Genomic DNA, 26,171 nt, shown 5'->3' on the forward strand with positions numbered 1-26,171 from the left:
ATCATTTTATCTTTTTCTCTGGCCTCGTCTCTGCAACAAATTACTGAGTTTCGCCAACTCAAGTAGAAGAAGAGGTAGAGAAGGATGTCTGAGTACAAAGCTGCGTTTCTAAACGATGAGCTTTCGAAACGTACCTTCATATTCGGCCTCCGTTTATGGGTTGTAGTGGGTATCTGCGTTGGAGCTGCCTTTGTTCTTATCCTGTTTCTGATATCCCTCTGGTTTGCCTCGAAACGCAATAACTCTGCTAAACTCAATCCTTCTCAAAAACCCACAATCCCAAATGTTTCCAGAGAGATACAAGAGATCCGAATCGACAATGCCAGGAACCCAACTCGCCACCAACAAGACACGACGCTTAATCAGCAGCTTGCGCTACTTCCACCAAACCACCCTTTACCCGATTCGGAAGCAGTGGGCACAATTGAACGTCAAGCTCTGCTTCCCCTACCGGAGGAAGAAAGCCCAATTGGGCTTCACAGAATTCACATTGAAATTGGGAAGGACCACAGAATTACATACCCTGAACGTGCTGGTGGGTCTTCGCATGGCAGCGTGGAGACTCGCTCTGTTGATCAGATGTCGATAGCCATCCCTGAGGTCTCCCATTTGGGTTGGGGCCATTGGTATACTCTTAGAGAGCTTGAGGATTCAACTGATGGGTTTGCTGACGAGAATGTAATCGGTGAGGGTGGGTATGGGATTGTTTACCGTGGAGTCTTACAGGATAACTCCCAGGTTGCTGTCAAGAACTTGCTCAATAACAGGTAACTTCTCACTCGATTTTCCATTTATGTCTACACCTACACCCCTCCCCTGTTTCTTCCTCTTTACATATTTGTATCTTCTTTTTCTCTATGCGGGATTGAATTCTTATGTGTGACATTGAGATGTAATCCAGTTTTTGTTAAACTAATTTTATTAACTATGCTATGGTAGTCTTATTTTTGGCTGCTTAAATGGTGGGTTTTACATGAATTTGCGATTGGAACTCTTCCTCTGCCATAAAACATGAATTCTTACTTAGCATGTTCATTGGTATTGTTGTTTATCAGAAAATCAGACAATGTTTAATTGGGTAGTCGATTTTCCTTAGGGGGCAAGCTGAGAGGGAGTTCAAGGTTGAAGTTGAAGCAATTGGACGTGTTCGGCATAAGAATTTAGTGAGGTTACTAGGTTACTGCGCTGAAGGAGCTCATAGGTACTCTGGTTTTTTGTTATTTACCCTCTTCATCCTTTTTCTTCTTCTTCATTTCAATCTCAAACTCAGCTCATGGCATTACAATTCACCGGCTGAGACATTTTCTAGTAATGTATCAAACAAAATTTGTGGTTGTTTTATCTTCTCAAATGCCATAGGAGATGAATGTTTTAACTTGTTTTGGTATGTTTCAGGATGCTTGTTTATGAATATGTAGATAACGGTAACTTAGAACAGTGGCTCCATGGGGATGTAGGTCCTTACAGCCCTCTTACATGGGAGATTCGTATGAATATCATCCTTGGAACAGCAAAAGGGTATGATTCCAATCAATTTGAACCATATTTAAGATTATTCTTTTCAGATTCTATAATTGATAGTGTCTGAAATTCCCATGGAAATTTAGGTTGACATACCTTCACGAGGGACTCGAGCCAAAGGTTGTTCACCGTGACATTAAAGCAAGCAACATTTTGCTCGACAAGCAATGGAACCCCAAGGTCTCCGACTTTGGACTTGCCAAGCTCTTGGGCTCAGAGAGGAGTTACATCACAACTCGTGTCATGGGAACATTTGGGTTGGTTGAATTTCCCTTAACATGTTGATCCATTCACTTATTTCTCTCTCCCACCCTTTCTTTTAGAAGATTTAGTGACCTTTGAACATGGATCAACCAGAGGGGAGATGATAACCTTTTGTGATTCTGTTTTGTAGCTATGTGGCTCCTGAATATGCTAGTACTGGCATGTTGAATGAAAGAAGTGATGTATATAGTTTTGGGATTCTTTTTATGGAGATAATTTCTGGGAGGAACCCTGTTGATTACAGCCGTCCTCCTGGAGAGGTTAGTTCATATGCTGAGAATGTGATTCCACAAACTCAAATGCATTTCAAGGTTGTCCTTCCCACCCTCCTAACAGCAAGTGATTTTTTCAGGTGAACCTGGTTGAGTGGCTCAAAACAATGGTTGCGAATCGGAATGCTGAAGGAGTGCTGGACCCTAAGATACCTGAGAAGCCTTCGTCGAGGGCATTGAAGCGAGCTCTCTTAGTTGCTTTACGCTGTGTTGACCCAGGTGCACATAAGAGGCCAAAGATGGGGCATGTGATACATATGCTAGAAGCTGATGATTTCCCCTTTAGAGATGTGTGTGCATCTTCCTTACTCTTTGTATTTCCTGCACTGCATGTTCCACATTTCTGCTGTCACTGTTGTATTAATATTTTACTTGTATGGTTACCCTGAGATTCAACTGAAGATACCTTATCATTGTAGGTTTAGACTAACACAAACATTGATGATGTCTTGTCCTATTTCCATCGTTTAACTCAAGCATCTCTTTCACAACTTTGTTCAGGATCGTCGAACAGGGAGAGACCCTGGACGCCTAAAAGAGAGATTGATGGAGAGGCGGGTGTCAGAATCAGGAGATAGCAGTGGGTACGAAAGTGGCACCCTAGCCATTAGGGCTAGTTAGAGGAAGCAAGAATGCCAAGAAGAGCAGTAGATGAATGCCAGGCTGAAGTAAAATGTGACTGACAGATCAGTTGGTCATCTGGCCTACTACTCCCAATCAAGAGCTGGCCAATGGAAATATCATTTACATATCCTCCTGTGTTGGTTGGATCAAATTTAATTTTAAGCTGTGGCTTGTGTAGCATGTAGCATCTGTACTATTATTGTGTATATCATATATGATGATTCAACCATGCTGAAGTTTCTCTTCAAAGAAGCAATGCATGTTGAGATCACCAATGAAACAGAAAGAGGAAGGGAGGAGGAATTGAGGAAGAACTGAAGATGGTGGATGAGGATCTTTTGTATGTTGGGAGTTCCACTACTATTGTTAATATGATTTATCATTTTGGAGAAGATCAAATACTTATTTCAATCTGCTTCTGCTTTTGGGGTATCTTAACAATCTTTCCATTCTTCTTCTTCTTCCTTCAAAAGCATGTAAATTTACACCTTCACACAGGCCAAATGCCAGAGCCAGATAAACAAGGTTAAGCCTTTGGTAAATCAAAAGGTAAAGGCAAAGGGAAAAGAGAACTAATCTGTTTTTTTCTTGGTACTTTTTGCATAAACTCCATAAAGGAGAAGTTTTCCAAGTATATGTAAGTCTCCACATCAGGATCTTCCTTCTGCGTGGAAAGCCCTGCCTTCACTTTGATACCACTTGTTTAAGACTTGGTAGAACTCATCGTTAAAGGTTATCCATTAAGGAGAGGGTACTCAAGTACTTATAAATCTGCACATCGAGCTACTCACATACAATGTGGAATTATTACTTCTACTTTCTTTGTGGAACCCACAGGTTATGTACCAATAAGACTTGTGTAAGTCCTCATAGCCTAGATAACATTTATAGTGATGTAAGAAGCTTTGGCAGCTATGATGTACATACATTGGATGCTGGTTTAGCTACATTGGATGGTTCACATTGGATAAGAAAAATCAAATCAGTACAGTGGACCACCTTTATGAGATTATTATTGCTACATTACTAATGTGGAATCAGTTAAGGTTGGTTGTACAAAATTATAGTTGAAAAACCGATTTGTCTCGACCGAACCCGGTTGGACCGGGTCTGAATCGTTCGATCGGACCGGGGTTGAACCAAATTGATTTGGTTTGACTTTCGGACTGGTTTGACCAAGTCAATCAACCAGATTTTGACTTGAACTTTGGCCGGCTTTCGGGGCTACGAGACTCGTTTGGGGTCCCGTTTTTGCGTTAGCTCTGCTTTTTGTGCTACTAAGTGGTGCCCTCTATTTTGATCAGATATGAATATTTTAAATATTTTTGGTATTCTTTTGATGCATGCCCTATTATGGAATTTGTCGATTCGTTCCATTGGGAACCGAACTAATTTTCGACTTCATTGGAATACCTACTTTGATGAACAATACTGTTGGCATATTTGTGTTAATTTTGAAACAGTTAAGCCCCTTGTCATAAAGTATAAAATAACACGATTTGTTTAAGGATGTAAGTAATTTTGGAATATCCCAAGAGAGGGTTCCATGGGTTCGACGATGGAAGCGGCCAAGCGACCTTCCTTGTTGGATTTATGAAACACCGGTCTCATACTGATTGTGGGATGTCCTTCAACTCTAATGTGTGGTCATACACCCAAAGGTGGTGGTCATGTATTGGTACTTGAAGGGTTACATATACGATATGCATATGAATAGGCGACCCTAGAATTCGCACACCCAAAGGTGGTGGATTTTGAAAGTTGAGCTATATTCCCATGGCCCTTGGTATGTAGGGATTTTTACAATTGCATGTTGGGAATTCAGCCCAAAGGTGTTTTCACAACGATGTGTGTAAAATTCTCATTAGCTTATAAGGTTTCAAGTGTACTTGCATTATGCGATTATTGTATTGTTCATTGTTTAAATTTTCAATCACATTTTCTCACATAATAACATGGTCACTATTGAGATTCTTACTGGGTCAAATTTTAAGAAGTGGAAAGAGGACATTATGTTTGCCATGAGATGGAAAATGTGCATACGTCCCTTGTTATAGATAAACCAATGGACCTAACGGTGATAGTCGAGGATGAAAAATTTGTGCATTCTCGCATGGAAAAAGAGTAATCGCTAGTGTACTATCTATAAAGAGGTCGATACCGAGACACCTTAAGAGTGGTCTACCCGATAAATGTCTTGCCAGTATTCTGGATGCAATTTTCAAGAGATACCAAGTTTCATCGAATGCTAAGATTGGGAGACTTTCGCAAGGGCTATTTAATATGGAATACCATGGTTCTGGGGTGTTAGGGATTATATTGTTTGGATGATTGACTATCAAACTAAAATCAAAGCCTTGAATATTGTTCTTTCGATGCCTTGATTGTTCATCAAGTTCTTAATACCCTACCTTCTCGATTTTGACATCATCAAAACCAACTACCTTTCCCAGGACGATGTCCGGAGTATCGATGACCTTATTTCTAGGGTTGTATCCAGGAAGAGAAACTACTTGTTATTTCCAAATCCCATGAGAGTGAAAAGTCTAAAAACCATACTCATAAATCGCCAATAAAGAGTGCGATCGGATTAACAATTTGGGACCTAAGAAAGACTCTTTCAAGAAAGAGAGTGATCGTTCTTCTTTTGCAAGAAGAAGGGTCACATAAAGAAGGATCGCAACAAATACAAGACTTGGTTATCAAAACCCGGCCATCAGTAACGATTCTTTGGCTTTTGTTTGTGAGTCCAATCTATCATAAGCCTCATCCGATCTTGGAGGCTAGGCGGGGGCAACTAACTAAGTTGCTTTTACCATATAGGGATTCATAAACCGAAAGAGGCCAAATCGGGATGAATCAAGACTTGTCATAGGGAATGATGGATATGATTGACGTAAAGTTCGTGGGAGATATCATTTTATTACTAGTTTCTAGTTTTAATTTGATTGAAGAATACTTTTTATGTACCATCCTTCAGTAAATTTAATTTCGATTTCAGTGTTGGACATTGGTAGTTACCATTTTGAAATAAAGAATAGTATGATAAATTTGTTTCAAATAAAGTTGGTTCTCGCATTACGTCCAATGGATTGTACAGACTGTGTTTATCTCCCAATGATATCTACGCCTTCCATAACATTGAAAACGTTGTTTTCAAAAGACCCTTACCTAAAGAACGGTCTTTCACATTGTGGCATAAGATGTTAGGTCATATTTATAAGGCAAGAGTGGAAAGAGCGATAAAGTCCGACATCCTACCTACTCTCGAAAGTGATCTAGAAACTTATGTAGCGATGTAAGGGAAAGATGACCAAGATAAAGAAGAAAAGCGTAGTCTATAGTTCGACCGTTGGAGGTCATTCAAATTGACATCGAGTGGTCCCCTGTTCAGCCACATTGTGTAGAAATTTTTATTTCATCACTTTTAACAGTGACTACTCCCGATATGGCTATCTCTGTTCTTAATTAAAGAAAAGTCTGAATTTCTTGACAAGTTCAAGATTTTTGGGACTAAAGTTGAGAAACAGCTTGGGGAAAGTTATTAAAATTGTTAAATCCGATCGTGGGGGTGAGTATTATGGCAAACATGGCGATCTTGGATAGCTTAAGGGCCTATTTTCCAAATACTAAGAGGACTCTGCGATAGTTGGTCAATTTACTATACCAGGAAGTCCCGAGAAAAATGGTGTCGCCGAAAGGCATAACCGCACCGGTGAAGAGTATGATTAGTAAGACAAATTTTACCTAAGTTCTTATGGGAGAAGTTTTTGAAAACTACTCATTGTATCCTTAACCATGTAGTTACTAAACCCATAAATCATCTTAGAGTTTGGGGTGCCCAGAAGTAAAACTATATTATCCGACTTTGAACAAGTTGGATCCCGGGACTACTCATTACTATTTTGTTAGCTACCCGGATCATTCGAAGGGATATAAATTTTATAACCCCTACGGAGACACTAGAATTATGGACTTATAGGCGAAGTTTCGGAATTTGATATGGCCAAAAGGAATGATTATTCTCAGACTGTCGAGATAGTGACATGGTTGGTACATTGGTACATGTTCTTCTACCTATTCAGACGGATGTGGGGCATACCACGCCATTAGTTACACTCTGGAGTTCGGAGCCTCGATATTGATAACTATCCTTGACATTCATGTAGCACTGATGAGATTCCTCTCAATCGGGATGCGATTGAGATCCTATCATTGATGCGATTCAGTGAGATTTCTGATTCGAGGGTGAGGCGGTGGTAGCACCATCACGGAAATCCATCAAGGGAGAAATTGAAATACCATCTATCTATGAGGTCTATCTCGAGAGAACATGACTACGACATTGGTTGTGTGGTTGATCCGATTACTTCTTGGCGTTGTTTCTAGTTCTCGATTAGATTTGTGGTTAGATGCAATGAGAGATGAGGTGGAATCGATGAAACATAATGATGTTTGGGAGCTTGTTGAATTAAACCTGAGGGTCTTGCGGTGGATGGTTGAGACCATCTTGCGTGGACTCAAGAAGTCTATTTACGGTCTCAAACAAGCTTCCGGCGTGGTATTTGAAGTTTGTGTGTCGTGACTTCATTCGGTTTTGTGGAAAATAAAGCGGATCGGTGTATATATCACAAGGTCGGTGGGAGCAAATTCTATTTTCTCATATTTTATATGGATGACATCCTGCTTGCTAGCGGTGACCTAGGGATGTTGCATAAATGAAAGCAACTATTATCTAGGGAATTTGACATAAAGGACCTTGGTGAGGTTTCTTTTGTCCTAGCGCACTAGGTAGTATCATGTATGCTCAGGTCTGTACCAGACCGACTATTACCTTTGTGATGGGTCTTCTTGGCAGATATCAGTCAGATCCTGGTCTTAGCCATTGGGTTCTTGCCAAGAAAGTATTATGGTACTTGTAGGGGATAAAAGATTATATGTAACATAAAGACACATTCCGAACTCAAGCTAGTGGGTCATACTGATTCCGACCTTGCTAGTGTGAGAATGATAGGAGATCCACATCCGGTTAAGTTTTTCTAATGGCGGAAGGGTAGTATTATGGAACAAGACAAAACAAACATTGGTAACCACATTGACTATACAGTAAAGTTTGTAGCATGCCATGGGGTTGCTACTCGAGTCATTTGACTCGGGAATCTCATAAAGTAGTTGACCATTTTAGATTCTCGTGGATAGACCCATCCGGACATAGTAATATGATTTCTTTGTGTTGTTTATAAACAACAATAAAGAACTTAGAGGGTCTAAGGACATGAATGTCAAGTATTTGACCATAAAGGAGACAAGTAAAGAAAGGTGACATTGCGGTGGAGCATATTGATACGAGATGATATGGTTATAGATCCCCTAACCTAAGGTCTTCGCCCTTGTGTTTTGAAAGACATGTCATAAGCATGGGTTTAGGTGCATCATGGGATGCGGTTGGTTAGTGGGAGTTGTTTTGCTCCATTGTAAAATAAAGTTTATTTTCATCCTGTAATTTTTACCGTGTGGTAAATCTTGGCTTATATGTATCAGTTGTCATTGCATGCAAAATTCTTTTGAACACTTGGGTGTTTCATTTATTGACATGATGTATATATATCTAGTTTTAAAGACTTAAGGAATGTGTTAACCTTAAGCAAGGCGGGACATTAAGTTATTAGCCTAAAGGTATGTCTTGTAACACATAAAGTAAAACTCGAGTTATTCAAGATGAGACATACAGATTCGTTAGAATCATAAAGATTATTTCTCTAGTGAGCTGTGCCACTTAAAGAAGAGAAATTTTGGACTGACAAATTGATAATACATAAGGAATCACTATGTGAGTATTGCCACACTACCACATTACATCCATGTTAGTAGAGTTGAGGGCTCTCGTGATCATGGAAGGCTGTCGCTTGATCATAGATGCGATTACGCTATGATTCGGTGTCTAAAACTCTATGGGATAGGATTGACTTTCTAATATGACCTCTAGATCAATTTATTTTAAAAATTGTGCACATAAAGTTTTCTTAAAGAGTTGTTGCTTTGTGATTTGTTTTGGTCAAAACTGTTTTTAAATCCTTTTAAAAATAAGGAATTTAATGTAAGTCCAAGTGGGAGAATGTTAGAATTTTAGTTCTAATAAAATTCTATATGGACATAATTAAATCCCTAAACCAGGCTAATTAGGGTTTTGGTCTAATAAAGTGGGGTCATTAAGTTATATTAGAAGTCTAATGTGGGTGGCTTAGTGTGGGCGGATAGATTCCTATTGGGACGTGATGAGTCGGACCTATAGGGATTACTATATAAGGAGAGCTAGGTCCCCCTCTACCCAACACAACTTATTATTCTCAATTACTATTGAGGAGTGCATTCTTGAAAGAGAGGGAGATATTCAGTGTTCGTCGTCCCTGCGCATTCGGTATTCTCATCAGGCCAGTTACTTTGGGAATAGAGGGGAAGCACCTAGATCTTTGTTCTTTATTCGTTTCCGCTGCGATCATCATCACTATGGATGCGAAACAAGGTTGGTGGTTCTATCCCTATTTTCTATTATTTATTTGATTATGTTCTTGAACGCCCTATGGAGATCCTGGCTTTTGGGATCTTGTCCCTATTCGGATTAATCTAACATAAAAAACCTTGATGATGATTGTAACGCGCGCAACGATCTGATCTTCAGAGCTATTGAGCGGTCCCCAGAGGATGTTTTTTTGAAGGCGCAAAGGACCTCTCAGGAGTTCTTAAATAGCTCCTCCTTCATTCAGTCCTCTAATTCGAATTCGGAGGAGAATTTGGATTCTCAGCCCAGGTGGATCCCTCCTATTGCAAATGTTGTAAAAATCAATTGCGATGCTGCCTTACCTCTTGAAGCATCTAGTGGAGGTCTTGGAGTGGTTGGGCGTGACCACAATGGCTCCCCTGTTTTTGCCATCTCCAACCCGGATCATTTTACTTCTGTCGAGACTGGTGAAGCTCTCGCTGTTCTTTTAGGGATGCAATGGGCCCGGGAGAATAGTATCTCCTCCATCGAGGTCTCTTCGGATTGCTTCCAGGTTATCGATGCTCTGCAAGCCTCTTCGGTCAGTCCAGCGTCTCCTTCGATTGAGCTTGGCTTGCTGTTGGAGGAGATTTGGGATCTGCTCCTACACTTCACTTATTGTTCCTTCTCCTTTAGTCCAAAAGATGCAAACTGTGTTGCGTACTCTCTTGCTAGGAAGGCCTTGTCTGTGGCAAGAATGACAGTATGGCTAAATTTCAATCCTGATGCCCAGTATATCTCTTGCCCTCCTTTTCAATAAAATTTTTTCTTACCAAAAAAAAAAAAAAACAAACTCGTGGAAAAATTAAGAGTGTCAAAACCAAGTTGAATTTGTTTATCGAAATCGAACCAAGCAATTTACACTGAAACCGTGAAAAAGTTTAATAAATGGTTCAATGTTGGTTTAAAAAATGAGACCATTTAGTTAAATGGTTTGGTTTTGGTTTAAGAAAACCTGTTTAAAACGATTAAAAATTCGATTAAATTTTAAGAAGAAAGGGCATGCTTAGTGCATGAGGCTCTTGCCATTGCAGGTTTTGGGGAGAGTCACAAAATCGATTAAATTTTGATTTATATATTAAATAATTAAAACCCTTCCGAATCTTTGACCTCCCTACGGTCCCAGCCCCATATTAATGAAACTGGGTATGATTTTTAAAAAAATAATCATTTTAAAGTTCAAAAAGATGGAGTATGTTTGTATTAAATGGGAAAAGGTTTTCTGAGCTATTGGCATAGGGTACTCTAGCATGTCTCTGTCCGTCATAAGGGAGAAAGAATGCTACCTAGGCGCATGCGGTGCACTGCCCTTGATGGTGAGGCTAAATTAGAGTGGGCTTAGCAATTGAGCTATGTTTCGGGGCACATGCGTAGAGATGATTAGTTCCACAAATCTCATTACTTTGACCATAGGAAATTTCTTTTCATTGTACCGAAATAGAGATCTGATTTGAACGTCCAAATACGACATCACATTTGACACCTGAGGAAGGTACAACTCAACTATGAGATACATCAACAGGTGTTACAATAATACATAGATGAGTTTTGCTGTTACAACAATTCTATTGTCTTCTAACAAACGCGATTGACCCATGCAAAAGGGTAAGCCTCCTTGTGTTTAGAGGGGATTTAGGTTGGGCAGAAAAATATTGATGTGACATTTCAAAATCTACCTTAATCTTTTTTGGTTAATTTGGAGTGGTGGACTTACAAAAGCTCATGGAACATGATTAATTGCTTTGTCTATTGATGTGGCATTTTAAAATCTCAATCCTTTGTTATCCAAAGTCCCACCAAATTGGTGGGACGACTTTGGTTACTATTCATGGAAAAAGTAACTTTACCTCAACATTTTCATCCAAACAAAACCCCACCAACATGTGGGTCCCATCTTCCCCTTTGAACAAACGGAACCTAAAAGAATAATATCATAATCTTTGGGAGGGGGTTGGAATTGTCCGATCCGACCTGGTATTGTGAACTAAATCCCTGATCTCGTGAGATTGGTCAGGATTTCTTTTCTTGTGCCCTTTTCATCATTCAACTTAAATAAATGAGCATACCATATAATCTTCTCCAATTCTCTAACAGTGCGGTGCGGTGCAGTTCGGGACTGAGAGCTTGACACATTGGAAGATGTTAAATCCAACAGTGTCGAATTCAATTGACCTAGTTTTTTTTTTCTTCTTGAGCTCCGCACCGTTAGATTTGACATCTTCCACGTGTCTAGCTCTCAGCCCCAAAATGCACCGCATTGTACTTTTAAGGAATTAAAGAGGATTTTTAACTTCCTAGGGATGTAGGGCATAAAAATTACTTGGCAAGTAAATGTGTAAGGTAATTTCAACCGAACTTAATCAGACAAAATTGAAACCAATCAACTAAATTTCTTATCGGTTCCGTATTATTTTTAGTTGTTAGAAACCTTTAAAAGATCAAAAGCAGCTTATCTGCCCAATTAATAATATCGATCGAACCAACTGTTTGGATTGAAACCACCCCACCCCCCAAACCCTGGATCTTTATCCTCTCAGGTTCCTTGCCCAGTAAAGTTCGTTCGGTTCCTCTCACATGGGAGCAAAAATGACAACCTTACCCCCTGCCCGACCTCATTGCCTTGATGGGGACCACCCCCCTCGTATTAGAGGCACTAGGGAACTGTACCGGGCAGAGAACCTGAGAGGATAATTTTCCCCCAACCCCCATATTACATATATATAGGAGTACTTTTTTTTTGGTAGGAATAGAACTTATTTACTAAAGCGTGTCCAACACAAGGAGTCTGAGTTACACAGATCACAGATCCAAGGAGTGGAGAATGGCCAATTTGCCTCACACGCTACAGACAAGGCCTTCCGAGCTAGGGAGTCAGCTATGCTGTTAATCTCCCGAGATATGGCTAAAGGAACAGCTGCAGAAGTAAGGAACCATGTACAAAATGTCCTTAACAATTTGAGCCATCTCGACAGAGGGGGGGGGGGGAAGAGTTACATGACAAGAAGGATATCACCTGTTACCTATCCGACTCAACCTACACACAATCAAAGCCCTCAGAAATACAATAAAGCAACCCCTCCCTGATGGCCAAGGCTTCCCCTTGGAGGACGGACGAAAACAAAAGAGGCTTCGAAGATGCTCCTTTAATGCCCATTTGAAAATTCCTTACTATGAATCCGATTCCTCCTACACCTTCAGAAAATGCTGCATTGGTGTTGAGTTTAAAACAAGAGGAAGGAGGGGGTGACCAAGGAATCGCCGGGGCAGTGGGATTTTACTGACCAAAAGCCTTAATACTCACAGCTGCATCACTGAATTCCTGGGAAAGGTACTCCAACCATTTGATTACCTCATGGGGGGTGTATTTTGTCCCATTGAACAACAAGGTATTTCTAACTTGCCACAATGTCCAGCAGATAAATGAGATCAGGCAAGTTGTTTGACGAAAAACCTGCTTCCCTTGATTGGAGAAGAAATCCCATCTCTGAATGAACTCCTTGATGGTTGGACTAGTAGGAACCAAGAAGGAGAGAGAGGAGCCAAACCAAACTGCCCTTTCAAGAAGAATATGATCTATTAATTCAATTGAAGCTCCACACCTTTGACAAGAAGTGTCAATCGGGATTTTTCTTCTTGAAAGGGCCTCTGTTGTTGCTAACTCGTTGGCACAAGCTCTCTAGAGAAAGGTGCGAACCTTAGGAGTAGTGTGGCTTCTCTAAATCCTTTGCCAAACATCAGATTGGGTTAAAAGGTGTGAAGAGGCATTGGAAGTAGATGTTGTTCCTCTCTCCTTGATGTCGTTGAGGTTACATAACAGATGATAAGCCGTTTTCACAGATTAGAGGCCATTCCTAGAGGGATCCCAAACTTGAGAATCTGGATAAGGAAATAGGCCTAATTTGATTTTCAAAATGGCATCCCTATCCTCTTTATGGAAGTGAGCTTGCAAAATTTCAAGGTTCCATAATCGAGACTCTTGATCAATGAGATCCAAACAGTTACAACACTCTTTGAAGGAGCCGCACCAATTGTCCCTTGTTTGGAGCTCAACACGTGGAAGATATGACATCCAACGGTCTTGAGTTTGAGAAGAAAAAAAAAAAAAACTGGGTCAATTAAGCTTGCACCGTGTCGAACTCTGGACCCTAAATTGCACCGTACTCGGCAAATAGGGAATTGGAGAGAATTTTAATCCGGGTGTGTGGGGTTCAAACACCTGCCCTTGGATTTAGGCTGGTCTTCACAAGCCAGCAACCGATCACTGCACTTTGGTGCAGACCTCAAATTGCATATTTCAATCCATATTTTCTCATATATCTTATTTTCATTCAACTATGTTTGGTTGCAAGGGAAATTAGAAGAAAGGAAAGTAAACATTTTTAAAGCTAAAATCCAGTAAACTTTTGTATTCATTACTTAAAATGATTGTATAAACTACTTAAATTTCTTACCATATTTAATAATGATGTTTGTTAGATATGTGATTCATGCGCCCAGACATAGGAGCACGTGAAAAGACTGCTCAGCCCCCAATGAAATAAAAAATCCTATCCAAACCAATGCTTATGTCTGCACTCTTATTGGTTCTTGTGCTAGTGCAAGGGCTACACGACTGGTTAGTGTTCTCTTGCTCAATTTTTACGTATTTTTCAAATCCAAGGGATTTGGATGCAAAGTAAAGTAAATTTTAATAGTCAAATATAGAATGATTTGGAGTTAGTGATATAACCAAGTGGGATAATAATTACAAAAGTTTTTTTTTTTTAATTTGAAAATTTCACTTTCCTTCCAAGCAAACGAAGCCTTCCTATTTTCTTAGGGTGTGCATTTTTCATTGAAATTATATTATTATCAAATATTGATGTTATTTTATTTGATGGATAAATACATAACTGTGTGTGAATGTGGTGTGTGTTGTGTGTTGTGTATACGTGTCATTCTGCGGTCCCCAAAAGTTGGTTAGCCTTTTGGGATTGACGTGTGGTTTGAGTGATTACCAAAACAAAAAACATAACTGTGTAACTATAAAAAAAAAAAAAACCTAAACATATAATCACCTTTTGCTTTTTTGTTCTCATTTAGTTAATGGGCCAGGCATAGGACTCTCACCCATATTCTCCAAAAATATGGGTGAACGTATTCTATTACCTCTATTCAATGGTTCATAATAAAAAATTAATACAAAATAACTATATGGTTGAAGTAGACCACCAAAATTAACAAGTGGTTCATCTAAAAGACACTTGCTTCATCACTACACATGACCCAAAAACCAAGTGTTGTTGGTTGGTTCTAGGCCAATAAACGAAGCCCACTTAAGGTGGATTAGTAGTTGTGATCTGCATCTACACCTTAATGGTTTCATGTGTAGCCAACAAGGAAGGACTTCTTGCACAACTTGAAAATATGTCATATGGGAGTTTAGTGCAAGGATTGAGTTTTCCTCCACCCACGATAAATGGGATTCCATTCACCACGGGGTAAGAGAGGGTGGGAAAAGGTATTGGGAGGATATTTTGGAACATACAAAAACCCTATGAAGAGTTTGTGAATCTTAGGATAATGGGTGAACTGGCCTCTATGGGTAGAGGGAAACTTAGACATTAATGTAAACATCTTATTTTGTCACATTGAAAATGTGCACATCGATGATTAATGAATATCATAGAGTAGGGCGTTGTTTTACGCTTTAGACTTCACGTGTTATACCTAATTAACTCTCCACCCATCACAAAAAAAAAAAAAAAAAAAAAAACCTAAACACTCCACTCCTTGGCTCCAAAACTTGTGTAACCTGGATGCCTCGGCTATAACGCGTCCTATCTATCAATAGATTTTTCTTCAACCAAAGAAAAAAACGTTACCGGGAGGGAGCTTAAAATATATTGAAATGCCCTAGAAGGTTTTGGATAAGGCATGTTTAATCAAACCGTTGTATTTAAATGTTTGAAAATGATTGGCTATTATTTTATGCATAATTAAATTTTTTTTTTATTTTGTTGGATCCACTGTCGAAAAAAAAATTTAAACAACTTGCGGTCCAAATACACAGTGCATGCCAGGCTGCCAGCTCGAGCACACTACAAGCCAACAATATTCATCTTTATTCCGGCCCAAGTGATTTGTTTTTTTTTATTTTTCTTTTTGTGACTTCTTCCCCAAGCTTTTTAGTTGGATAAGCTCTACTAATCTCTTTCCCAAAGACTTAAAAGATGACTAGATACATCTCTAACAATCCAAAAATTCTTTTGAATAAATCCAAAATATGAGAAAACTGGAGTTAAACTCCTCTCTATAGATGAAATACATCATCTTAATTTGGCAACATTGGATTGTTTTGAACTTTCTGTTACGTGGGTAAAGTAGTTAGGGAGTTGTAGTGAGTTATGGAGATGGTTCGATAACTATTCAAATCTGTATCCTTATTTATAGTTGAAGAATGTAATGAAAAAAGTGACGAGACTTTGATAGTCTATTAAGCCAAAGTTTATCTAGTTTTTTTTATGTTATCATTATCTTTATGTTCCTATTTTCTGTCTCTTCCCACCACTTGTGTACGCAACATTGTCTTAATCAATATCCACATATTTGGCCAATGCCCATGTCCTTAGCCTTCACGAGAGCAGTCTTAATTTTTTTTTTTTTTTTGGCACGAAAAACCCAGCAAGTGGGGCAATATATTAGGCCTCGGAGGGCAAAAAGGAAGTTACAATATTGAGGAGGTCCTCCGGAAAGGAAGACTTCCACAAACCCAAATAAGAGTAGCACAACGCCCACTTAGAGATAGTATGGGCACAAGCATTGTCATCTCTGCTAACAAAAGATAAAGAGATAGACTCAAAACATGAAGAGAGAAACCTTAAGAGAGCAGCCCTAATTGCTATAAGCTCCAGCTGTAAGATGTTATCATCTTGTATACCTCCAACTAGAGCAAATAGAACACAATCATAATCATCTCGACCCAGAACGCCATAACCTCCCAGCTCTCCCCACATTGACCCATCGCAGTTAACCGCCACCCAACCTGTTGGTGGAAAAGGCCAAACAAGGGAGGGGGTGGTGTTGTGATGAGTGAAAGACACATCGATTCTCCATCGTCGAAAGAAATATCTGGTGGCCTTACTGTCTTCTACGGTGAAAGACAAGTCAGTAAACCATAATCCAAGTCAGATCGGATTCGTTGCTAACGGTCCAGTCCATCACTGGAGTCTATCAAGCACCGTGGTACTGTCAGGGATTGATGGAGGACATTCATGGCTTGCGGGACCAGTTTTGCAGCTGCATTTTTGGCCACTGTGTTAGAGAAGTCAACAGATGCGCCAATTTTTTAGTGAAATTTTTAAAGACCAACGGGAAGATCTTCTGCAGACTGTAATCTCTTTATCTCAATTATCTAATATAAAGCTCCCTTCATTCCAAAAAAAAATATCCACATATTTGAATGATTTCAATTGCAAAACATTTCTTGAAGGACACATTACCTCCTTGGCGGCTATAAATAGCATCCTTCACCCATGTCCAAAGACATCCAAAAAAATTTTAGAAGATAACATGTCAGTCAAGCTCAAGTGCTGTCTCAATTAGTAGTGACTTTCTAGTCATTCTTTAAATTCTTTTATTTGTAATTCTTAGAAATTAAGATTTAGTTTTAGGATAATATTATTTTCCTCTAACTATTATTTTCGTGTGTTGTTTGTACTTAGCCACGGGTATGATAATATACTTCATTTTCTTTAATTGTCTTTTATTTGCATATCATAGTTTTAATAATTGAATTATTAGTTTAATCATTTTAATATACAGTTTAAGAAAAAAAAGTTATTATTAAATAAAATATTAAGTAAGCAATGGGAGATTGATTTAGTCTGGTGGACAAGGTCCCTAACATCTTTTTAATATTAAGATCAATTTATTTTTGTGGGTCTTAGACCTTAATCTAATTGGCCACTCAAAAATCAACTTTTCAAGGCCATGGTTATGACTTTTTCTTAGGTCTATCGAAATTCATTATTCTCACACTTAAATGCGGTTTAAAATTTTGTGAACAAGTAGATCCTAAGGTCTCCCACTCACAAACCAAATGTATGCCCAAACAAAATTGACCAAACGGTAAAGTAAAACTCTAATAAATCTAGGATTATCAAATGGACTTGCAATAATGTATGGACTACTCAGAGGGTGCATGCCAATAACCAACGTGTATTTGATTGAATTAGAGTTGGAACTTTCATTCATGTTTAATTTGGACTATTTCTTCTTTATTCAATAGTTAGAATTGCCACATGATTCTTCTATGTGAAACCACCAAGGAAGACGCTCTTGAAATATGTTTCATAAGACCCCGTTCTTTTGGCAGAAAAAAAAAGGGGTGAGAAATATGATGGGGTGGATCCCATGTGTAGTAGAAAGGGAAGGATGGGAAAATTAGGGAAAAGTATCGTAGTGGATTCCATGTTGCTATTTTTCCATGAATAGTGTAAAACTCCCATTAAATTTGGTGGGATTTTTGGGATTGGTGGAGTGGGAGAAATAAAGAGTTACGTAGACAGACACAATCCGTAATTTAAAGACATTTGTTTGTTAAAATCTCATCTCATGTATCCAAACAACAATCATTTTGGGGATTTTATGAAAAAAGACACAACTATCCCACCCCTTTTTGCCTACCCTAGTTTTTACTGGCAAACGAATAGATCCTAACAACATTTTTTGCTCCTTGTGAATGACCCAATAAAGAAATTTTTTAATTTTAGGTTTATGGGAGAAATTTATCAAAAAGAGACTTCAAGCTCAAACCGAATAAGATGGATCTTATAATTTAATAACCCCAAAAGATTGAAGACTTAAAATAATGGACCTAAGATCCATCTAAAAGAAAATGAGGAGTCATCACCTAGGTAAGCCCTACAACCCACAAAAATTGGTTCAAAATTACCAATTTTAATTTTATTGACACATTTGGTCCATAAACTTGTGGACCGAACAATTAACTTTGTTATTCTAATCTGTCATTGAGAGTGGGGGAAGTGATGATAGAAAACAAAATTGGGGCTTGTCCGGGGGAAGTATCTGTTACATTTAGATTGACTGGTAAGTTGATCTAAGGGTTTAGAAGTGTTCTTCAAGAAAGTTCTTGAGAGAATGGTAGAGCAGGCCAGCTAGTTTGACAATTACATGTAGCATTGGTCCCCTCTTGTTATCTCCCACTTTCCGAACATGTTTTTCAAGCTTCCTCTAAGGTCTAATAATAATAAGGTTTAAAAAGGATAAGGTTCAAACATAACTATTTTTATCATCTGAGAATCCAAAATCGATTTGAAATGCATATCAAACGCTATCCAAAGTCTTTATTTATCTCAAAGTGGAAGGGCTCTCATTGGCTATCCTAACCCCACTTGTTCCAAAAATAGAGTCTGGTTTAGCTTCCATACTTGGAGAGTTACGACTCTTTGTGAAAGCTTTTGTAATAACAAATGTTCTTTTTCTTCCAAAAATACCCCTCTAAACATTGTTAGTGGCAACTTGGAAGGGCAAAAATAAGGTTTGAAAATTGAATATGAAGTTATATACTGCCCACACAGAAGCCGATAGAAGTCTCTGATTCTATTAAGACAGATGGGTCCAGAAATGGGCTTTATGGACCTCCAGCCCACACTATATACACTTTGGTTTGGGCCTCGAAATTGGATCCAAAGGCTCATCAAAGAGAGTTCCATCCGGTTTGAGGATAGATCCACTAACATGGTTCTAAGTATCGGTATCGTATTGTCTGTATCGGGCGATACGTATCGATTTTGCTAGTCACCGATACTGATACTGTATCGATAGCACAGTACAACAATGGGTAAAATGGTCAGAAAACTCATTTTTAAAGAAATTCAGGGGTAATTTTGTCTGATATAACTGATTCAGACCAATACCATATTAATATTGTATCAATTTTACGTATTATCGATACACGTTCCAATACCATACACTAAAACCATGCCACTGAGACCAAAGTTTTTAAATTTAGTTTGGATTTTTTTTTTGCAAAAATTTCAAAATGATTTGGCACGTGTTTTATGTTTGAAAAATTGCTTTCATATAACTATTAAAGATCATTTCCAAATATTCATTTTTGAAATATTTAATTTTACAAACTCACATCTGACAAAGAGGGGATCTCTGTCACTCACAATGGTGCGAAGAACCCCATGGAGCTTAATGATATCGGACACAAAAAATTTATCCAACTTAACACTGGTGAAGGTGCTGGGCACAGCACAAAAATAAGCAGATTTAGTTAATCTATCAATAATAACCATGATTGCAAGTTTTTTAGCGGAGTTTGGAAGCCCGGTGATGAAATCCATAGCAATGTTATCCTCCCAAATAGGTCTAACATTGGAAGTGGCTGTAATAAGCTAGCAGGTGAGGTATTCAACGACTTGATCTATTGGCATATGCCAACAGAACATTCTTTTCATATCCGATGTGGGACTATTTTTTTTTGTCTTATGTGTGGATATCTCAATAATCTCTCCCTCCACGCGGAAGACAAACACGTGGAGCCTGAGATCCTGATCTCCCCCTCCATGTAAGAGCTGACGTGGAGCCTTAAATCAAACTCCGAGAATCCTCGGCCAAATGGGAATTTCCACATCCTGGTTTTGATACCACTTGTTAGGAACTTAGATCTCATCCTCAAAAGCAAACAGTTAAGGAGAGGGTACCCAAGTACCTATTAACCCACCTACATCCCCTTTCATATCTAATGTGCGACTATTTTTTCTGCCTTATGCATAGATATCCCATCAGCATCCTTCGCCAAAACAGAATTCGACTGACGCAGAGAAAGGCAATGGAACACTGCCCCGTAATGCCCAATCAAGTCAATTAACTTCCCAAGAAATGCATGCACGAGGGTTCGACTTTGGGGTTCGAAGAGCTAGACGTATGGACTGATATTAGAGATTTTGGTAGTTGGTTCGATTGGCAGCACCCTCTATGCTAGACTTGGGACATATTTCCTTTTTTTATATCAAATTAGAAAATTTATTTAAAATTTAATTTTGTAGATATTCATATTAAGAAACTCGAACATATGTCTCTAGTCTATAAATAAGGATGTCAAATCCAATAAATGTGCATCTGTTTTGATTCGATTTGGTTTCAATTTCCCTTATCGGTTTACTATTATTTTGGTTTCGATTTACTATGTAAATATATTTAAAGGATGAAAAAAAAAGTATGTTTTTTTTTTAATTTTTATGAATTTTGGGCTGGTATCGGTTTCTTATCAGATTATATCAATTTGATTTGATTTTTAAAGTATAGTCCGATGTCTTCGATGTGGTTTGGTTTGGTTTCAATGTCACAAAACCCTAGTCAAAAACATGATCTGATAAACTAATATCGGGTTCAATTTCATCAATTCGGCCCAGGTTTTGATACCCTTGATACCCTTACTTATAGTTGTAGCATAATTTTTTTTTTTTTGGATAGGATAGTTGTAGCATAAATGAGAGATATTAAAAAGTCACCATAGGGCAGATTTGTGGAAGAAAATGTTCATCAGTGGGGTTTGATTTTAGGATGCCTTTAAACTCTCAAAGCTTAAAAAAAAGTTTAGAAGGCTACAATTTTTTCTTTGGTAAGGTTAGAAGGCTACATTAAGGAATCTGAAATATCTTATGCACTTAAAGCAATCATAATAATTTTGAGGGTAAAGTTTTCATACACGGTCGTGTAAATCGTGTATGTGAGAGGGTCTCTCACAAAGAGTTGGAAAAGTCATAAATCCCCACCCATTAGTTAATGCCTTGAAACTCTCACCCTCTCACATACACGGTTTACACGACCGTGTATGAAAACTTTTCCCTAATTTTAATTAAACAAAACTACATTTTAGCAAAAGATCATTCCCACAAAGCGAAAAGAAATTAATAACGCATTAAGTTAGACACTGCCTGTATCACCCTCACTTAAATTACTACTGTTGGAGATAGTGCTTCTATCTCCTCTCACTTACCTCCCTTAAAATAAAAATTCTTAATCAAGCTTTTCCATTTCATCAATTATTTTATAGGAAACATGCAAACACCCTTTTAGTGTGAATATATAGGACTGAAGCAAACAATCAATTAATAAAACAAAGGGGCATCAGATCGCTATTTGGGCGTGTAGTGCTTGCACCAGTGTGGGGTCAATGAGAGTGCATGCATGGGCATCAACATTTGGCATCAACATTTATATTATTTTTTTGATTTAATGGGACAGGGTGGTATTTTCACGTGCTCATGTGTCTTGGTGAAACGAGTCACATGATTAGGTAGCATTTTTTCTCTCTAAGGCCACATTAACGAAAGGGAAGTAAAAAATTATAAACCTAAAAATAAAACTTTTGTAATAATTACTTTGATTTAATAAACTATTTAAATTTCTTATCATATTTAGTAATGATACCTTTAACATATAATTTTTATTTTACTTTTTAAACCAAAAGAAATTGGATGCAAAATAATATTTAAAGAGAAAGTTCTTTGCGGGGAAATGCGTGCCCTACATCCAAACACAAGAAGGGCAAAATGACCACTCGTCTCCATGAAAAGACAATAATGACTGCCCTATTGATGCCGCCATGCGTACCCCCATTTGCCCCCACAGTGCATAGGGGCCACACTCCCCCACAGAGAACTCTTGCTCAATATTTAATGGCCAAACGTTCTCTGTGTTGGGGCACAAGATACGCCCAGACACATGGGGGTGGAAGAAATGATCGACCCACCCCCCTAAGTGGCCACTCCATGTATTTGGGCGCAGCCTATGCTCCCAGGCAAAGAACAATCACCCATATTTAATAATCAAATATAAAATAAGGGGAAAGTTTTCATACACGGCCGTGTAAGCATATTCGGTCATGTCCCCTCTCACAAAGAATTGAAAAGTCATAAACCTCCATTCATTAATTAATGCCTTGAAACACCCACCCTCTCACGTGTATGAAAACTTTTCCCATAAAATAATTTAGAGCTAGTGATATGATAAACAATCACCTCTGATAATGATATAAATAATTATTATAAAAAATTTTGTATTCAGTCCCTTTTTTTCACTTTGATTCCAAAACCCGTAAAAATACAAAACCTATTACAGAATCTACGTCTGCCCCACCCTTTAATATGTGATACAAGCACTAAGATTCTCTCACCGACATTAACAACATTCAAGTGGGGATCCTCTTATTCCAAAAGTATGACAGCTGCTACTTTCTTCTTCGTAGTTCACACACTCTCTCTATCTTTCTTCTTCGCTCAGAATTTAAGTCCTCTCCAGCGTCCTCATCTGCCAGTGAGGTAAGTGAGGTGATCCACGCCTTTAGCGCTTAGTCTGCTCCCTTTCTCTTCTATCTATCAGTTTATCTTCTTCTCTGGCCTTGTTTCTGCGACACATTACTGAGTTTTGCCAACCTAAGTTGAAGAAGAAGAAGAAAAGGATGTCCGAGTACAAAGCTGCTTCTTCTGTAAACGATGAGCTTTCGAAACATACCTTGATATCTTTTTCTCTGGCCTCCGCTTGTGGGTTGTACTGGGTACTGCGTTGGAGCTGCCTTTGTTCCTATCCTGTTTCTGATATTCCTCTGGTTTACCAGGAAACGCAATAACTCTGCCAAGCACAATCCTTAAATCTCAGAAACCCACGATCCCAAATGTCCGCGCCAGGGAGATGCAAGAGATCCGAATCGACAATGCCAGGAACCAAACTCGGCACCAACAAGACCCAAATGTTCCCATGACACGAGTTGTGATGTAACTCCTCTCTGAGCCCAAGAGCTTGGCAAGTTCAAAGACGGAGACCTTGGGGTTTCATTACTTGTCGAGCAAAATGTTGCTTGCGTTAATGTCACAGTGAACAACCTTTGGCTCGAGTCCCTCGTGAAGGTATGCCAATCTAATTTTCCTTCGAAATTTTGGTACAATGTTTAACTACATTAGAATCTGAAAACGATAAACTTGAATATGGTGTAAATTGATTGGAATTATACCTTCTTGCTGTTCCAAGGATGATATTCATGGAATCTCCCATGTAAGAGGGCTGTAAGAACCTACATCCCCGTGGAGCCACTGTTATAAGTTGCCGTTGTCTATATATTCATAAACAAGCATCCTGAAGCATACCAAAACAATTCGCTCAGTTGATCAGGTGTAGATAGCCATGCCCGAGGTCTCCCATTTGGGTTGGGGCCATTGGTATACTCTTAGAGAGCTTGAGGATTCAGCTAATGGGTTCGCTGACGAGAGTGTAATCGGGGCGAGGGTGGGTATGGGGATTGTTTACCTTGGAGTCTTTGAGGATAACACCCAGGTTGCTATCAAGAACTTGCTCAATAACAGGTAACTTCTCACTCGATTTTCCATTTATGTCTACACCTACACCCCTCCCCTGTTTCTTCCTCTTACATATTCGTATCTTCTTATTCTCTATGCGGGATTGAATTCTTGTGTGTGGCATTGAGATGTAATCCAGATTTTGTTAAATTAATTTTATTAACTATGCTATGGTAGTCTTATTTTCACTGCTTGAATGATGGTTTTTGCATTAATCTACGATTGGCACCCTCCCCCTCTGCCAAAAACCATGTATTCTTATTTAGCATGTCCATTGGTATTGTTTTATATCAGAAAACCAGACAATGTTTAATTGGGTAGTAGTTTTTCCTTAGGGGGCAAGCTGAGAGAGAGTTCAAGGTTGAAGTTGAAGCAGTTGGATGTGTTGGGCATAAGAATTTAGTGAGGTTACTGGGTTATTGCACTTAAGGAGCTCATCTCATTGGTACTGTGGTCTTTGTTAATTACTCTCTTCATCTCTTTTTTCTTCTTCATTTCAATCTCAACCTCAGCTCATGGCATTGCAATTCACAAGCTAAAGACATTTTCATAGGCTAAAACATTTTCGAGTAATGTATAAGAAAAAAATTGTGGTCGTTTTATCTTCTTAAATGCCTTGGAAGATGGATGTTTTAACTTGTTTTGGTATGTTTCAGGATGCTTGTTTACGAATATGTAGACATCGGTAACTTAGAACAGTGGCTCCATGGGGATGTAGGTCCTTACAGCCCTCTTACATGGGAGATTTGTATGAAGATCATCCTTGGAACAGCAAAAGGGTATGATTCCAATAAATTTAAACCATATTCAGGCTTAATCTTTTCAGATTCTAATGTAATTGACAGTGTCCAAAATTCCCATGAAAATTTAGGTTGACATACCATCATGAGGGACTCGAGCCAAAGGTTGTTCATCGTTACATTAAAGCAAGCAAAATTTTGCTCGACGACTTTGGACTTGCCAAGCTCTTGGGGTCAGAGAGGAGTTGCATCACAACTCGTGTCATGGGAACATTTGGGTTGGTTGGATTTCCCTTTACATGTTGATACATTCACTTATTTCTCTTTCCCACCCTTTCTTTTAGAAGATATAGTGACCATCTTTGAGCATGGATCAACCATAGGGGAGATGATAACCTTTTGTGATTCTGTTTTGTAGCTATGTGGCTCCTGAATATGCTAGTACTGGCATGTTGAATGAAAGAAGTGATGTATATATTATTGGGATTCTTTTTATGGAGAATTTCTGGGAGGAACCCTGTTGATTACAGCCGTCCTCCTGGAGAGGTTAGTTCATATTCTGAGAATGTGATTACACAAGCTCAAATGCATTTCAAGGTTGTCCTTCTTCCCACCCTCGTAATCGCAAGTGATTTTTCGGGTGAACCTGGTTGAGTGGCTCTGAAGGAGTGCTGGACCCTAAGATACCTGAGAAGCCTTCATCAAGGGCATTGAAGCGAGCTTTCTTAGTAGCTTTACATTGTGTTGACCCAGATGCACATAAGAGGCCAAAGATGGGGCATGTGATACATATGCCTGAAGCTGATGATTTCCCCTTCAAAGATGTGTGTGAATCTTCCTTTATCTTCCTATTTTCTACAGTGCATTTTCCACTCTTATGCTGCCACTGTTCTATTAATATTTTCCTTCTTTGGTTACCCCGATCTTTCAACTGATGAATACCTTATGATTGTAGGTTTAGACTAACACAAATGGTGGCGATGCCTTGTATTTCGTCAATGTCTTGGCCTATTTCCATTGGTTAACTCAAGCATCTCTTTTACAACTTTGTTCAGGATCGTCGAGCAGGGAGAGACCCAGGAAGCCCAAAAGATAGGTTGATGGAGAAGCCGGAGACAGAATCAGGTGATAGCAGTGGGTATGAAACTGGCAGTTAGGGCTAGTTGGAGGAAGCAAGAATTCCAAGAGCAGTAGATGATGCCAGGCTGAAGTAAAATGTGAATGGCTGATCAATTGATCATCTGATCTACTACTCCCAATCCAGTACTGGCCCATGCAAATATCATATATCCTCCTATGTTGGTTGGATCAACTTTAGTTTTAAGCAGTAGCTTGTGTAGCATGGAGAGCATCTGTACTGTTATGGTGTATGTTACAAATGATGATTCAACCATGTTGAAGTTTCTCTTGAAAGAAGCATTTTATGATGAGACCACCATTGAAACAAAAAGAGGAAGGGGGTGAGTAGGGAAGAAAAAAGGGAAAGGAGGTATTGAGGAAAAATGAAGATGGTGGATGAGGGTCTTTTGTATGTTAGGAGTTTTGCTATTATTAATATGATTGTCATTTGGGGAAAGATCAGTTCCTTAATCTATCTGCTTCTTCCTTTGGGGTATCTTGACAATCTTTCCATTGTGCATCTTTTTATTTTTGTGGTAAACATTGTTCATCTTCTTTTAAAGCATGTAAATTTACACCTTCCCATAGGAATGCCAGGAGCCAGTGATGACCAACAAGGCTAAACCTTTGATTAATCAAAAGGTAAAGGGAAAGAGCACTAATTTGTTTTTTTCTTGATACTTTTAGGAGATTGGAGAGTAGAAAATGAGAACTGAAAATGATG

At 38.8% G+C, this 26,171-nt stretch overlaps 2 protein-coding genes and 1 pseudogene across 3 annotated transcripts; all 3 read left to right on the forward strand.

The window, feature by feature from the left end:
* The first annotated feature begins 11 nt into the window (after positions 1-11).
* LOC122661776 (probable serine/threonine-protein kinase At1g01540) lies at positions 12-25,787 on the forward strand. 2 transcript variants are annotated; one of them, XM_043857281.1, is made up of 7 exons: positions 12-767; positions 1,097-1,201; positions 1,396-1,518; positions 1,608-1,778; positions 1,916-2,045; positions 2,138-2,347; positions 25,384-25,787. In XM_043857281.1, the coding sequence occupies exons 1-7, from the start codon at positions 85-87 to the stop codon at positions 25,483-25,485; spliced, it is 1,524 nt and encodes a 507-aa protein (XP_043713216.1). In that variant the 5' UTR covers positions 12-84; the 3' UTR covers positions 25,486-25,787. The 2 variants fall into 2 exon arrangements, with proteins under 2 accessions (XP_043713216.1, XP_043713215.1); XM_043857280.1 differs by lacking the exon at positions 25,384-25,787 and adding an exon at positions 2,559-2,926.
* Positions 23,394-24,026, forward strand: LOC122661778 (probable serine/threonine-protein kinase At1g01540). Its single transcript, XM_043857283.1, has 2 exons — positions 23,394-23,594; positions 23,924-24,026. Exons 1-2 carry the CDS (start codon positions 23,416-23,418, stop codon positions 24,015-24,017), a joined length of 273 nt encoding a protein of 90 aa, XP_043713218.1. The 5' UTR covers positions 23,394-23,415; the 3' UTR covers positions 24,018-24,026.
* LOC122661777 lies at positions 24,178-24,989 on the forward strand (annotated as a pseudogene).
* Positions 25,788-26,171: the final 384 nt, after the last annotated feature.

This window comes from Telopea speciosissima, chromosome 5 (genome assembly GCF_018873765.1).
Source record: "Telopea speciosissima isolate NSW1024214 ecotype Mountain lineage chromosome 5, Tspe_v1, whole genome shotgun sequence".
NCBI classification, from domain to species: Eukaryota; Viridiplantae; Streptophyta; class Magnoliopsida; order Proteales; family Proteaceae; genus Telopea; species Telopea speciosissima.